At 33.2% G+C, this 16061-nt stretch overlaps 1 protein-coding gene across 1 annotated transcript; it reads left to right on the top strand.

Annotated features, from left to right (window-relative positions):
• Positions 1 to 396: 396 nt before the first annotated feature.
• LOC110093350 (probable RNA 3'-terminal phosphate cyclase-like protein) lies at positions 397 to 9220 on the top strand. Its single transcript, XM_020818202.2, has 7 exons — positions 397 to 747; positions 847 to 996; positions 1671 to 1852; positions 2108 to 2283; positions 5210 to 5426; positions 6889 to 7118; positions 8741 to 9220. Exons 1-6 carry the CDS (start codon positions 546 to 548, stop codon positions 7096 to 7098), a joined length of 1137 nt encoding a protein of 378 aa, XP_020673861.1. The 5' UTR covers positions 397 to 545; the 3' UTR covers positions 7099 to 7118; positions 8741 to 9220.
• Positions 9221 to 16061: the final 6841 nt, after the last annotated feature.

Raw genomic sequence — 16061 nt, forward strand, 5'->3', positions numbered from 1 at the left:
TTTCAATCCGAGAATTGATTATTGTAATATGATCGTCCTAAATTTTAAGGACGAGCCAGCCTCTTGTAACTCAAACAAAATACTAGTAGAATTCTTTCAACTGAGTCTAATCCCGTGGTTTTTTTTCCTTTTTTGGGCTTTCCACGTAAAAATTCTTGTGTTTTATATCTTTTCTGTTTATGTGCTGGATATCCGTACAACGCTTAGACGAAAAATTCTAACTCTATCGCCGCCTATATTCTAGCCTGCAACAGTTATTAAAAATTTTTTAAGTTAAAAACTGATTTAAAAAATAGTAAAAAGTTGTCTCGAAAACCAACTTTGGTATTGTTTTGAAATTAATAAAGGGCTTAACCGTATGATTACAAGGTTTATATCGGGTTATGGGTTTGACCTGATACTGACCTATCTTTGATGTTTCAACGAAAACCCTAATCAGCGTTTGCATCGGACTGCGAGGTTTAGCAGTCGACGCAGTTCTCGCGGGCGTTCTCTTGTGTGAATCATCTTCAAGGAGTCTGTTCGATATTAGGCCCTCGTCGGAGATGAAGACTTCGTATATGAAGCTGCGAGGCAGCCAATATTTCCGGCAGCGCCTTCTACTGTCGACCCTATCGTCGACATCGATACTCGTGGAGGATATCCGATCTGAATCTGCGTCCCCGGGCCTCCGTCCCTATGAAGTCTCCCTCTTGCGGCTCCTTGAGAAGATTTCCGATGACTGTACCGTCGAGATCAATGATACAGGTCTGTGGCGCTTCTCTCTGCACTATTTTCTGTCTCTTGTGAGGATTTTGACTTTTGACTTTGTTTATGAAACTTTGTTTGTGATTTTGGTCGTTTTAGGAACTAAATTGAGGTACAAACCGGGGGTTTTGATTGGAGGGAAAAACGTCGTGCATGACTGCGGCCTCAGCAGGTCAGTTGGTTACTTTTTGGAACCCTTGATTGTGCTTGGACTTTTCGGAAAGAGGTCTCTCTCTATCAGGCTCAAAGGTTTGATCTTTTCCTTTAAACATTTCTGTTCAATTTTTAATCGTGTTTGATTTGAATGTACAAGCATTGCGAAATTTAAACAAGAAGATTTTTTGCTTGTGAGGTAGGAACCCTTATACATCTTGTTGAATGAGCATTGTTAGCACCTTCTTTCTTGTCCCTATTATATAATGCTAGTCATTTAGTGTAAGAATTGCTTTTTTCTGTGCTTGGCGAGGCAGCTTCTTTCATCCACTCTAAAAAACCCGCACTTCTTCCATACTCTGTTCGATTATATTCCAATTATTGCTTTGATTTGAAGTGCTGTAGGAATGATATGACTGCATGCTTGATGTATCTTTGTTGCAATATAAGATTCTCTTTATGCTATTTATGGTTTAGCAAGAAACCCTGTTAAACTTCCCAATTGTGGATTAATTAAAATGCTTGCCAATGATAAAGAAAAAAATCGTATGAGCACCTAATTTTAATTGCCAATTGGTTTTCTTATTTCATTAAACACTCCACTTTTACTGTAAAAAAAACATTGTAACGCCGGGCCTATTGATTTCAGTCACTAAAGAATTGTTGTTTATGTAATTTCCAATTTCCTGGAAGCATTACTTAGTGTAAGTGAAGAAAATTTTGATTGTCTTTTTATTTCTACTTAAAAGAATAATCTGCTTATTTTGCAGGGATAACCAATGATTCTAAGGATCCAAGCGTAGATACTTTTCGGACAACTACGTTGCATATACTAAAGCATTTTGGTGTCTCTTTAGATGGTTTGGAGTTAAAAATCGAAAGCCGAGGGGCCGCTCCTCTTGGTGGTGGAGAAGTTGTTCTTGTTGTTCCTATTGTGCCTAGTAGCTTATGTGTTAGTATTAACAATTATATGAGAGAAGCTCTTTCACTCTCTCTATCTCTCTATAAATTTCTCTCACACACACTTCCTTTTACTCTCAATTGTATTTATTCACAGAAATATGCATGCTCACTGAACTTGTTATAAGTCCCAAATATTTATGTAGTTTATTACATGGATGGAGGGAGTCTTTATCAATACCCTCACACATACAAATATCTCTGTAGACTTGGATAAGTCTAACACGTACTTTAAATGCTTAAGCAGGCTACAACATGGATAGATGAAGGAATGGTCAAGAGAATTAGAGGAGTGACTTTCTCAACTAGGGTATCACCTCAGTTTGGAAATCGCATGGTGTTTGCTGCTCGTGGGGTCTTTAATCAATTTCTTCCGGATGTTCATATATTTACAGATCATAGATCTGGCCAATCTAGTGGAAGGTAGGTATTTTTGTATTAAAAAATATCTCAATTCACAAATTATTCTTATATTTATAGATCCATGTCCTTTTCTATTGAAGAAGTTACTATTATCTAAAAGGTGATTTTTTTCTTTTATTTTATGTGAAGCAAATTTTTGTTCCATGTTGTTACCTTAGTAAACTAGTGTACCATTATAATGCAAACTACAATGCGAACATGTATAATGTAGCTTATTCTCTAAATATTCAGGCCAAAAACATGGTTAAGAAAAAGATTTTAGGCGAATGATGCTTAGACATAAATTCTATACATTATTCTCCTTTAAAATTCAAACTAAAAATAATGATATCATAAAATACCTAAATATGGCATACCTATGGATTTGATTTTTTTTTTCTTTTCATCTTTGAAAATTTCAAGTTATTAATTTATTTTTTAATACTAATTGCTTATATAATAATAATAATAATAATAATAATAATAATAATAATAATAATATATTTCCTATATGCTTGTGAATGCACTCATGGGGCATGCAAATATGTTGAGGATTATGATTTAAAAAAAATAATTAGGAGATAGATGAAAAAGCTCACTCGGGGATTCCATTTTATTCGGTGGATGAGATCTTTGTAAATGTCTCAGGGGACCGTCGATGGATTGTATGCAAGTACTCTTACAAATGAATAAAATTTTCTCTAACAAATTGTATCAAAAATAGAGGCTGTATTTCTTATATAGGCAAGAAGATACACAATTAAATACATCTCAATAAGTTTAATTCTATTACTAGGGGTTTGATAACTATAGATGTGATGGTTAATAATGCTGTTCAAGATTTGTTAGTCTTGTAATCTTTACTTCACTTAAATAAGCATTTTCATGACATAGTATGCATGGTAGAGATAGAATTAGTTTAAAGGATTTTAAAAATTCGTATCTTTGTTAAAACGTGATAGTTTAGTTTGAGTGATAGGAAATGAAAAATACGTTGAAGACCTAGACCAAAGTTAAACATGTCTTTCCCGCAGTTTGGTTCTCTAAATTGCAAAATTTTTAGCTTGCAAATTTCTTGATCCCATGCTTCATCGCCATCATAATTTGTATCTTCGATACTATTTGTAGGGAGATATATTTTTAATGCGGAAGTGCTTATCAAGAGTTATTATGATGAGCACAAAATAACAACAAAGAAATCAAGCACCATAAGAACACAGTAAGATCTATGTGGTTCAACCAAAATAATAGCCTGCATCAACAAGAGAAGAGAAGAACAGTTTCATTACATAGAAACTACATAGTTATGCCAAAAAAAGGCACAATAAATGCTCTTTTCTAATCTAGCTACACCCAACATCACTTACAAAAAGAAGCCCCAAACTTTCAACCGAAACAAATTTGAAAAGCAAAATTGAAAACCTCTTAATATCTTGTAAGAATATTAGAATCAAACTAGAGAAATAGTAGACATATATATTTAAATCATACCAAATGATCTCTACTTGGATTCTCTTAAATAAAGCCTATTCTCCCTCTTGCCCTTTCCCTTTTTCTATGTATCAACAGTAGGTAGTTTTCAAGTACATGCAAACTCGTCATACCTATCTTCCTTGTCCTATTTATAGGACTTTAAAGAGGTGAAAATTCAAAACAAGATCCAATTGAAATAATAGAGTTTGCAATGAACATTTAAAGCAATTTTAATACAAGAAGATAATTTGATAGACCATATGTTTTTAATTTTGTGCACATCTTGATAAAATTAGTAAATCAAATGTCCTAAGATGAAGGCAATCTCCACTAAATAGGATGAGTAGAGGTCGTCAGTGTTCTCGCATTCATGCTAATGTTAGTAAGTGGCTGCTTATTTAGAAACCTTGCCATTATAAGAGCTATCAAAAAGGGAAAAATCTGAAAACCTATCTTGAAATCAGCAAAGCTTGATTGGTATTTGTTACGCAATCTTCAAGAAAGCATGCATGTTCTAAATTAGTATTTTTCCATTTAAAATTTTTAAGTTTCTAATGTACAATCACATGAACATTCAGTCATTCCTCTTATTCAATCATGCCAAATTATCATATTCCAATACATCACGTTGCAGCTTACTAGGGGCTATCATGTTGAACCCAAATCAAAGCAAAGAAAACTCAGCATAAACACTAGTTTCACTTTCATTGAAAAAAACATATTAGAGGACTAGAAGACTTTATATGGTTGGATTGACACCAGACATTTTGATGGTCAAATGTTCTAGAGGGTGTGCCATCCTTGGCTCAACAACAACGACAACAACAACATCGAGCCTTTATCCCACTACGTTGGGTCAACTGTTCCAGAGGGTGTGCGCGTAAAGGACAAGAAATGTGGGCGACAAGGAAGAAGCTAACAGAGGCTTGTGACTTCTAAAATTGCACAAATGGATGCGCCCTTTACAACACAAAAACAAACAATGTGACAACAAAATAGACATGAGGGAGGGTGAAAGATAACTAATATAGGTGAATTAGAGCGTGAGTGCTGACTAGCAAGATTGGAGAAAAGTTAGATTATTTTTATTTAGTACTTTCTACAGCCACGAGATAATCAAGGATTAAGATCACTATTTGTGGGTCAGTACAATTAGTAACTTTTATTTCATAATTATACACGTGAATTATATGTATTTTTCATATAATGCTTTAGCTTATAAAAATGCAAATTTTTCCTAATCTTCTGAACAAATGTGGAGAACCGGGATATTTTGCATTTATATTTTTTTTCTCACTATGATTAGGCCTAAGTCCTAATTATTTGTTGTTGGACGGTTTATTGACTCACCAACTGTTAATAAATAAATCTCTTATGAGACCACTTAATGAATTTCATGAAGTGCCTAAAACTTTAATGGCAATTTTACTTGGATGTGCACCCTTGAGAAACAATTTACTTGTTAATTTTTCAGATCACCTGGTTATGGCATTTCTCTGGTTGCTGAAACCACAACAGGTTGCTTGATTTCAGCAGACATGGCAGTTAGCCATCCAAAAACTGAAGTAGATGCTTTAATGAATTTTGAAGAGAAGCCAGAGCTGATGTCTCCTGAGGATGTCGGCATTCAAGTTGCTTCTATGTTGCTTGGGGAGATTGAGGGCGGTGGTGTGGTTGATTCATCACACCAGGTATTTATTGAAACATGTTTCTCACGCTGCAAATACAAGGCTTCCATTTTAAAATTTTAGATATTAGTTTAAAAATACTCAGTTAGTAAATAGAATGGGATGGTGACCAGAACAATATTTTTAAGTGGCAATTTCATGCAAAGCATTTAGAACTTGGCTATTTATAAATTTAACACCCTGTTACATCCATTTTGCAAATTCTCACATAAATATCAAAAATCACAACAAATTTGTAGTATGTATTTATTTTTTTTAATTTAGTCAAATTCCTAATTATTTGATCATGGCACGTGCAAATATATTTGTAATAGTTCAAAAAAAAAAAAAAGAGTTTTGTAAATAGGTAAGTTATGAGTGTTATGCCTTTAGTCTCCCTTTTTTCTTGTTAGTCGTTGCCCTGATTTTTTGGCTCTATTTTAAGATGCATCAAAACAATTTGTTATTGTTTTGAGTTTAGGTAGTTCTTCTTTGGAAAAGACATTAGATAAAAATTTTTAGTCGTGTTAGCACCAGTGTACCATTTTCCTCTTAACCTCTTCCTGCTAATTTGGGCTCTGCCATTTGACACTTATTTACTCTCGATTATTCATACTCAGCCAGTTTCATTATTTTTTTTCACTACAATATCTGCAGAAGCCACTTTCTCAATTACATTAATTTTGCACAAGTGTGCTAGTTTTGCTATTGATGCATTTTTCACTTGCTTTTTTCGAGTTAAGTTTAACTCTCTTGTTGTGCGTTCTTGCCCATCAGATCCATGAAGCATTAGTGAGTGCTTTTTTTAAATTATTCTGCTATACGCCAAGATATCCTCTTATAACAGCGTATTTTTGCCACCTTTTCTTTGTCCCTAATTTTTTAGTAATATATTCAGGTAAAATTTCCCTTAGCTCGCTTTATCTCATTATGAAAAAACTTTATCAATGTATTTATTATATTAGCAATAAGCACGTCAGTCAGCGTAATTAAATCTAGGGGTTGATAATGCGGTTCATAATCATATGAATCTCATAGAAGCATTTTACTTTTGTTGAATAAAATTATAAAAATGAATTTTAATTGTGACAGACTATCATGTAAGGCTTCAATATTTAAATTTAGTTATCCTCAAAAAGGCTTTTTGATTTGATAAGTACTATGGTTTGGTCCCAAGTTATTTAGTTTACCAAAGATCTAGTAATTGCATTTAATCTTAGGACTTCACATCGTGCTGAATTTCGTAGTTATATAGTTGTTTGTCATTTCCATAGATACGGTTTGGATTGTTGAAATTGAATTCAAAGAAGTTAAAAAGAGGAATTTTAAAGCTTGAGTTGATGTGTTTACATTCATAGTCAAACTACATATTACCTAGTTTCATTTAATTCATTAAATCTAAGCAACCTTAGTTTTCCATTAATTTGTCCATTCAACATGTAGAAATGTAAAAATTCAACTAAATTGATATTTGAGTTATGTGCAGGGTCTCTTATTTCTTCTTTGTGCTCTGTGCCCGCCTGATGTTTCTAAGGTTCGTGTGGGAAAGCTCACGCCTTACAGCATTGCAACACTTAGAAACATTAGAGATTTTCTGGGAGTTAAATTTGTCATAAAGCCAGAGCCGACAACAAACACTGTCATTCTAAAATGCGTTGGTTGTGGATTGAAGAACTTGTCAAGAAAGATTTCATGAGCAGCAGGAAGAAAACTTTGGTAATTTAGAATGCAATTCATTCTAGTGATTTAGAGATGCAAATAATCTTTTGATTGTAGTATTATTATTTTTTTTAATTTTCTGTGTTGTCTCTTTTTTGTTACTTGAGTGTTATAATTGCCAAATTTTAATGTATGTTGCCTTCTGCCTTGATCCTTTTTGTAATGTTGAAGCATGTAATTGGTTATGGTTATCATTGAATTGCAGTAAGGAAATCTTGGTGGATTTTTTTTTCTTTCTAAATTTGATTAAGTTCTATTACACTTGTCGAGAAAGTCAAAGAGGATCTGTACTGGACGTTTCAAACCCACAATCTCCTTCTCACTCACTACAGTAACTGAATGCAGTCACACAAGATGCTTGTTGACTGAGTAGATGAACACCTGACCAACTGTAGATGTCCGACATCGTCTGCTCTCCATCTTGGTATTCTTTCCATGGAGCCTCTCCTACCTTGCTTTCTCTCTGTCTAAGGGTGCTAAGGGGAAACCAAATGGAGGTATTTATAAAGGAGTAATTGCATAGATTTGGAAATATAACCTGGGCATCTTTAAGTGCTTTAAAATCTCTCAGTTCGTAGTATCACATTTCATCAATAAACTAGATCAAATCTTCAATAAAGGATTTATAATTATGAGAATTGAGAGGATTACTTTTTGTATTTAAGGGGTAAAGCTGAATGAAAATTTAGCTTCATCATGTTAAAAATCTGTCATTTTGAGATAGAATTTTTAGTGTACCTTACTGTTTAGTGTTTAAATACCTCTTTCTACAATGACTTCCTCTTTTCATTCATGGAGGCTAATTGAGCTCTTGTAAAGCCTTAGTTTTTTTACTAAAATGTTTTTTTGTGCGTATGTCTACAAGATTTTCTATCCCTTTACTTTTGATTAGTTATATACTTCTAGCTAGTTGCTGATGTAGTTGTCTGTAGCTGTATGTGTTTTGTTCTGTAGTGGAAGATAAACCTCTTTGTTAAATGAATAACAATTTATTTCTTAGAAGTGTATAGCATTTTCTTGTCTTTAAACTTTATATCGTTCTATTATTTATCCCTATAATCTTTTTGGCTTCCACCAAATTCTTCATATTAAATTCTTTTAACAACTGTTTTTTATATCATTGATTTTTTTATTTATTATATCAATACTTGCAATGAACATGTCATATGTATATAAAAATAAAATACTAAAATATATTCTTTTTACATTAGCTACATTGACCAATATTACATCTGCAAAAATCAATTTGTACATGAATTTATAAAATTTCTTATACAATTGACGAGGGGCTTAGTTAATGCTGTAAAAACTTTTGTTGAGCTTGTGGATAAGGCCTTTTTTTCTTTTTTTGGTAAAATGAAACCTCATAGTGAACCATATAAACGTCTTCCTTTAGATTGCCTCAGAGGGAAGCAATCATAAGATTCATCTACTCTAGGTATAAGTTTTCTATAGCTACAATGCTCAACAATACTACATTTGTTGTAGGGGAGACAATTTCAATGAAGTTAATACCTATCTTCTATTGGAAGCCTTTCACTTTCCTTATACCTTTTCCTTCTTGCTCCTTAATTTTGCTGATCCATTTATTTTGCATTGAAATTTTTTTCTTTATATAGCCCGATCATTGTGAAGCCCCGATTCTTGACTGGAAGGGACGCCAAAGGCCTCTTACCTTCCTCTCTATCAGATGGAAGGACAAAGCTCTTGGGTTTTTCATGTTGTCAAACAGTTGAACAATGAAAATAGATGGCGAGTGCCTGATCGAATTGATCAGGTCGTGTAGGAACAAGGTTCAAATCTCTCGGTCTGTTAGGATGCCTCAGCTGCATACATCACTGCACTTCCACTTGACACCTATCGTAATGATAAACGGCTCGTCTCGCCGTGACCATCCTTTTGTTATTTTTATAGAAAGAATATATCATTTTCTTTATTTATAACTTCCAATTAGCTAAATCCTTCGTGTATAAAGTCTTTGTAGCATTGAGATTCTTCTGCATTAGTAGGTAGTATCTAGTATAAGTGAAAATAATGATTGAAATGCTTTGGACATTTTATGATCTCTTAACTTTGGTTATAAGAGTGTTGGACGAAAATTGATTTTGTTTGTTTTGTTGTGTCTCCTATCTCTTGTCAAAATTATTCGGCAAATCTAGTTTAGTTTGTTTTGCAGTGGAGGTTTGTCATCCAATGTTATTTAACATACCTTATACATTATAGTTTCATTAAAAACAATTTTTTTTACTTCTAATGTTTTTTTTTTCAACATCTCAAAAGTTGTTGAAATCATTAGAATTATATTTATGAAGATTTATTGGGTTTGGAGGTAGATTTATTGTCTCAGCCCAAAAGTTTTAGTATACTTGCATACAACCTCTTGTTCCTTGGCCTTTTACCTTTGGAGGTAGATTTGTATAGCATTTTCACTCCTACCAAGCTATATGACATTTTCCTTCCATGAGAGGTGATGATATTTCTCTCTAGCATGTGATTTCACTTGTTTGATGAATTTATCTATCCAAAGTATTTCTAATAAGTTTATGATGGTTTTCATAGATAATTTTTTTTTTTTTCATAATGCATTTGATTCATGTGTTTTGATGATGATGCTCTATATTTTCATTCTTTTAATATGTTGCATGAAGGTATGATTTGATCATGCCTCATGATGTTTTATGTATATAACATAACATACATATCATATCCTATGTTGTTTTATATTTAACTTAGCATACATATCATCATATGTTCATTCCATTGGTACTTATATGCATCCCATATGTTTTATGATGATGAACATGAAATCAATCCTACATATTTTGCATGTCACATGACAAGAAACATACCATGTGATATCATATGTTGATTCTCCATATAAATATGTGCATGATATGCTTTTGATTTTATGATGAAGCCATATAAATAGTATGACATAAATGATTATTATGCTACAAATGACATGACATGTGTGGCATGCAGTGAAAGATTGATCATGAGCCCTATAATTTGATAAATGTAAAGATTATCTGTGTTAACTATTTAGTTGAAAAACTAAGTCTGCATTTATAATATAACGCAAGGGTATAATGCAAAGTTAAGATCAACCAAAATAATTAATCAGCAATGAAAATTATAATTAATTTTCTTGTCCTTGCCAATATTTGACATATATAAGACATTTTGAGAATTTTATTTTAATGAATTTCTATTTAAAATGCTTGAAGTGAATTTTTCAAGTGTAATTTTTTTATTTGTAAAGTTTTTAGGATATAACTTATTTGAAAGGTGATAATTTGAATGATTAGTATACATCTTGAATTTATCATAGAATATGTATATTTTAAAATAGGGAGCATTAATATTTAAAATATTAAAATATGTATATTTTATTTATCATAGAACAACTTTATTGTTTGGAGCAAAGTATCTCATCTTCTCTCTTAAATAATTTTTATATTAGGGATTTTTACATAATTATTGAAAATATATATTTAACATCTAAATTTCTATATTTACTAATATACCACATAAAATCTCCTTTTTTTTATTCTACCACTCTATTGAAGTGATGATATACTTATATTCACTTTGAAAGGATGCCATTGATTGGGAAGACAATCATTGATTGTGATTTTTGACTAAAGGTTTAAACCGAATGTTAGAATTGATTAAATGAGTCTAAGGAGGCATATTAGTAAATATAGAAGTTTGTCTTAAATATGTATTTTCAATAATTTTATGTGTTATGTATATAAAAATCCCTTGATATTATTGTTGAGATTCTATAACAATGTTGACCTTGATAATCTTTACAAGATCAACACAATCACACTGCAAAAAAAAAAAGATAGAAAGGCGCAATACTATTTTTATCCAAACAAAGTTCATTAATAAAACGGATAGCGTCGACATCTAAGAGATTATTATGTGCGATCATCAGACCGTTCGAAGGCCAATCAGGATGTGACACGTCACATGATACACAACGGTTTGCAAAAATAGTAAACAGCATTTTGGTGACGTGATGCGTCCTGATTGACCTACGGATAGCTTTTAGTGATTGCTTGTAATAATTTTGCCTCAGCCAGGCAAACTGCACGACCATTCTCCAGCTCTTAGCCCTCTCCCAGCCTCAGAAGTCGAACCACATGCAGCTCCTCTATCAACCAGCTTTCCTCTATCCTCCTAGTCCGTGGACCCCCTCTCTCTACTTTCTTCTCTCCCACATTAAGCCGACCACAACCTCCTCCTCCCCATAACGCCGCTAGCCTACTTAACAACCAATTGCTACCGGCAATCCCAAACCACATCCATCACCGCCTGAGCTCACCTCCGACACCTCTACACTCAAAATTGACCTAGCCACGTCACAGTTGAGGTCGGCGGTGAATCACCTGCAGCTACACTATAACCTCCTTCACTCGCTCTACCCCTTCACCCTTTCTCTTTCTCTCTCTAAATGAAGAGAGAATTCTCTCTCCCCCTCCAAACTCCTCTCTTTTCCATTCTCTCTCTAACTCTCCACTTTCTATCTCTATCTGTGTCTCTTTCATCCTTTTTTATTTCAAGAAGAGGGAGGGGAAGATTATATATATATAATACTTGCCTTGTCATCGTCATCTCGTCACTACTTCGCATGCGATTCCTCTCATTGTCGTTTTTGTCACTACTTCACTACGAAGGTATAAGCTCTCAAACACTTAACTCTTAAAATCTTAAATGCGACGCATTTGGCACGAGCTGAATCAGCCTGCATATTTCTTAGCGAGATGGGAAAAACTTGACTTTCTGATGCATCAGGTAAGCCACATGCACGTTATATTTTGCATGGCAAGAAAATTTAAGTACTTGCGTGCATTTTTTTTTTTTTTTTTACACAATGAGGAAACATTATGAGTTCTAATGATGTACATGATGCATGCACGTCTTTGTTGAAATGGTGGGATAAAAAACTTCTATCTATGATGTCATTGGACATCAATCATATACGCTTTTCTTGTGAGTTGGGAATATCACTTCTTATGACATCTATTACCTTGGGAAGATGATGGATGCTACCAATATTTACATCGACAGGGGATTCAAATAAGACATACATTATGGAACAAAATGAGAGCAATGTTGAAATTAAAATGTGAAGTCATGAGCATATGCTCAAGACAATGCACTCAGGTGATCAACTGTTACATTAGACCCTTATACACATCAAATAGTTGCAGTGACATAGATGGTTCTCAAACACGACCAAATGATCAAACCCGCTGCACATCACGAGAGTGTACGAGTGCTCTAAATGACGCACACATTAATTACTAAAAAGGAAGTTCATACACTTCTTGTGAATATATAATACACCCCGTGACCAAATAATGTACCATGTGAACTAATATTTTCAAATGAGACAAAGCAGTGCACTATTACACGTCACGGGTTGCACAAACATTTTGATAATACGTAGAGCTCATCGAATCATCGAAACAAATCTTGTCCATAAGTCCCCTAAATATATAGTGCAAACATATTGAAAGCATGCAAATCTATTGTGCGAGCGCACAAAAGAACGTACAAGTGTACCAATGAACAACTACTTAACTTTTAAATTTGAAGTCCGCGAATATTGCAAGGGTTGAAAATGAGAAATAAATTTAAACTTAATTCATCTCAAAATACAAGTTTCAAATACTATAAATCTTATTCTTCCAAATAAATGTGTGATAATGAGATCCCCGAAATACTTGGTTTTACATTCGCATTCAACCTTCAATGCCTTTTACAAAAGAAATTTATTTAAAAATACAAACTCTCAAGTTCACCACTCATAACATGGCTCACAAAGTAAATACTTAAGCATGATCCTCTTTTAGTAAGAGGGCATAGATGATATTATTCAAGTGAATATATAATACTTTTAAATAATTTGATGATGATTATGTTGATTATAGGGGACTATATGATTTTTAAAATGCCCCCAAATTTTAAAGTTGATCACTTGGAACTTAAATTCTAATAAAATTTTAAAATCCAATATTTTTCAATATAAAAAATTATTTGAATGAAATTCACTACCCTAAATTTAAAGCAAAATTTCATTCAGCTATCGTAAACATTTATCAAGGGTGATAAATTTGATAATAATCTCAGCCCATAAAGAGCAAATGTCTTATCGAGAGCATTGTTGTTATTAATTCTCGAACAATCTATCTTTAGTAAAGATGTAAAATGTGTTATCTAATATGTAGTTTTATTACTAATGACATCATATGTAAAATGTTGTTATTGAGGCCCTCTCACCAGATTATATTGCCGCAAAATTACACAATTAAATTACAGTCACAGTGAAAGCTCGGAAGTTCTCCAATGGCAAAAAATCTTTCAATAATGAATCAAAGGATATATATGGTATGACAGTCCTTTATTAACTAAGGCGATTTAATTTGTCCTTTTAGACAATTTCACCATACGTTTATAAGATTCCCTTTGACAAAATAATATATTGCATGTCAATAAGAATCATTTGGTCAGGTTGGATTAAATACCACCTGTGATTAAATGGAGTAGAGTCCTGGATAACCAGAGCGGCGAAATCATGGATTTTGATCGAGTTCATAAATTCCCACCACCTAAGCATCATAATCTATATCATAAGGGCATCCCCAACCGAAAAACCTATTTTCCACTTGAAAATGCAATAATTGTCATATCAAATTGTAATTCATCTTCAACCGAACTCCATTTCTAACACCAAAAACAAATATTATTGTGTATATTCTCTCATATGTCTTTATATTTATTTTTAACAGAAAAAATGCGTTATTGATGGATAGTGGGGCGTCAATATCGACGTCGCACTGTTTATAGGCGAGGTCAAATGCAAAAATATGTTTCCATTTGTCATTTGGGTGGACGCTCGTCGGATCTGCAAATGGACAAACTGCGTTCAGTTAGAGATGCCCTAAGGTCTTTCTAGCAATGAATAGCACCTCTTAGCATTATAAATGAAAAAGGGTTAAAGTCCCATTAAAGGAAAATGTGCTGTTCAGGTCTTAACCCAGTCTAAGCCATCATGATACATTAAAAAAAAAAAAAAAAAAAAATTAATGCTGCATAAGCAATCAAATCAATCAATAATTTTGATCGACTCAGTACAATGAATAATTTTGCAATGAGCTAAAATAGTTTCTCCATTTAATAGAGAACATACATGAAGAAACTCAATATGAGAAGGGCTCGAAATGTTAAAAAATTCACAAGCCAACGACAGGATTACGTACAAAAAGAAATGGAAAAAAGGAGGAACTTAAGCTTTGTTTGGATTGAAGGAAGGAATGAGTAATGAAATGAGATCCAAACAGATTTGCGGGTTGATTGTTAATCTGAACTTTCCAACTTTTTTTCTCATTTTGTTCGACACAAGATCCCATCATCTGAAAAAAAAAAAAAGCTCTAAAATCCAGATTGTTGGATGGAGCTAACAGGAAGGATGCTTACAGGAGCACCAAAGAATTTACTTCCATGACTAGTCCTAGAAATGAACAAGCCTGCGAAGAAAAGAAAAGATAATCAGATCATCTAAAAAAAATTTAAGGCCATTATACGCCCATATGTGCTGGATTAGATTAATCAAGTCATTATGGGGACCACAATCAGGTTCAAAAAGTTGTTGATTGAAACTGGCATAAACTGCCTCCAACTCGAAACTTGCATGGTCTAAGGTCACCTAAAGTATCGAGTCATGCAGAATTATATCTCAAACAAGATACCTAAGAGTTAGCTTTAAAGTCAACTCTCAATAATTAGATGTTTAACGATGAAGGGACTCATGAAGTCATCCACTAATTAAAGCTACTTACATAAAAAACTTGTCAACTTTTTATAGTTAATTCTACAATGTTGAGACTGATACTTGCCTATAAATAGGTCATTGCCCGAGTGCGGCACGATGAAATCATATAAAATTTCACTAGAATTTTATATGAAATATTTTTTTCTTTATGAATTCTTTTTTTTTTTTTTGGGAGTTCAACTCAAATCACCATTCTTTGTTCGAAGTGGTTTAGTTGGGCTCCTTGTAAACCAATTCTCTAAGTTACTCATAGAAGCTTAGCGTCTCTCTCATTTTCAATCTTTGAGTTTTATTTATTTCTCTAATAATATCTTCGTATCTTCTCAAGAGCAATTTTGAATCCAATTAAATGTAGAAGCATAGAAAAAAAAAGATTCATCAACAAATATTTGAATTTCAAAGCTTCCTCTAAATGAGGTTCGTGTGCATTGGTTCCAGTACTTTTTTTTCCTCCACTATTTTTTGTTTTCGCTATTTCTATATTCTTGATAGATTGACAGTTTAGAATGAGCAGGAGGAATTATTCAATGGGTGAAAGATCTCGGTACCGTGTTAATTGACTGTGATTATCTCATAAGATGTTAATAAAGAAGACAGCCCCTACCATCATCATACCATAGTATAATCCCAACTATATTTAGAGTCCATTTTATGGAAGTTTGGTTAATGCCAGCGAGAGAGCTCTACCTTCCCCTCATATTCAGTTGGCATAAATGGAGAGATGTTGGAATAAATGGGCTCAACAAAGAAAGAAGAATTACCCTAAACCCTAAACCCTAAGCCTATCCTTCTTGCCTAGGCACGGAAGGACCCTCTAAAAGTAAAATGTTCTAAAAACAAGTCAAACTCTCATACCTATTCTTGATCCAGGGAGATAGCCTAATCTCTTGTCTTCTATAAAAAATGAAATGCAAAATCTTGGTGAAAAGGAGATCCACCAAATAAAGAGAAGTCAATCCACAAGCAATTTTGTACAAATTGGGGAATGTTGATAGGAGAAAGTTGAATAAAAACATGATATGAAAAGTCGAGTTAGAGAGATCATCGATAAACTACTAAACATGAATACTTTTGGCACTGATATTGATATTGTG

The sequence above is a fragment of the Dendrobium catenatum genome, unplaced genomic scaffold, assembly GCF_001605985.2.
Source record: "Dendrobium catenatum unplaced genomic scaffold, ASM160598v2 fragScaff_scaffold_658, whole genome shotgun sequence".
NCBI classification, from domain to species: domain Eukaryota; kingdom Viridiplantae; phylum Streptophyta; class Magnoliopsida; order Asparagales; family Orchidaceae; genus Dendrobium; species Dendrobium catenatum.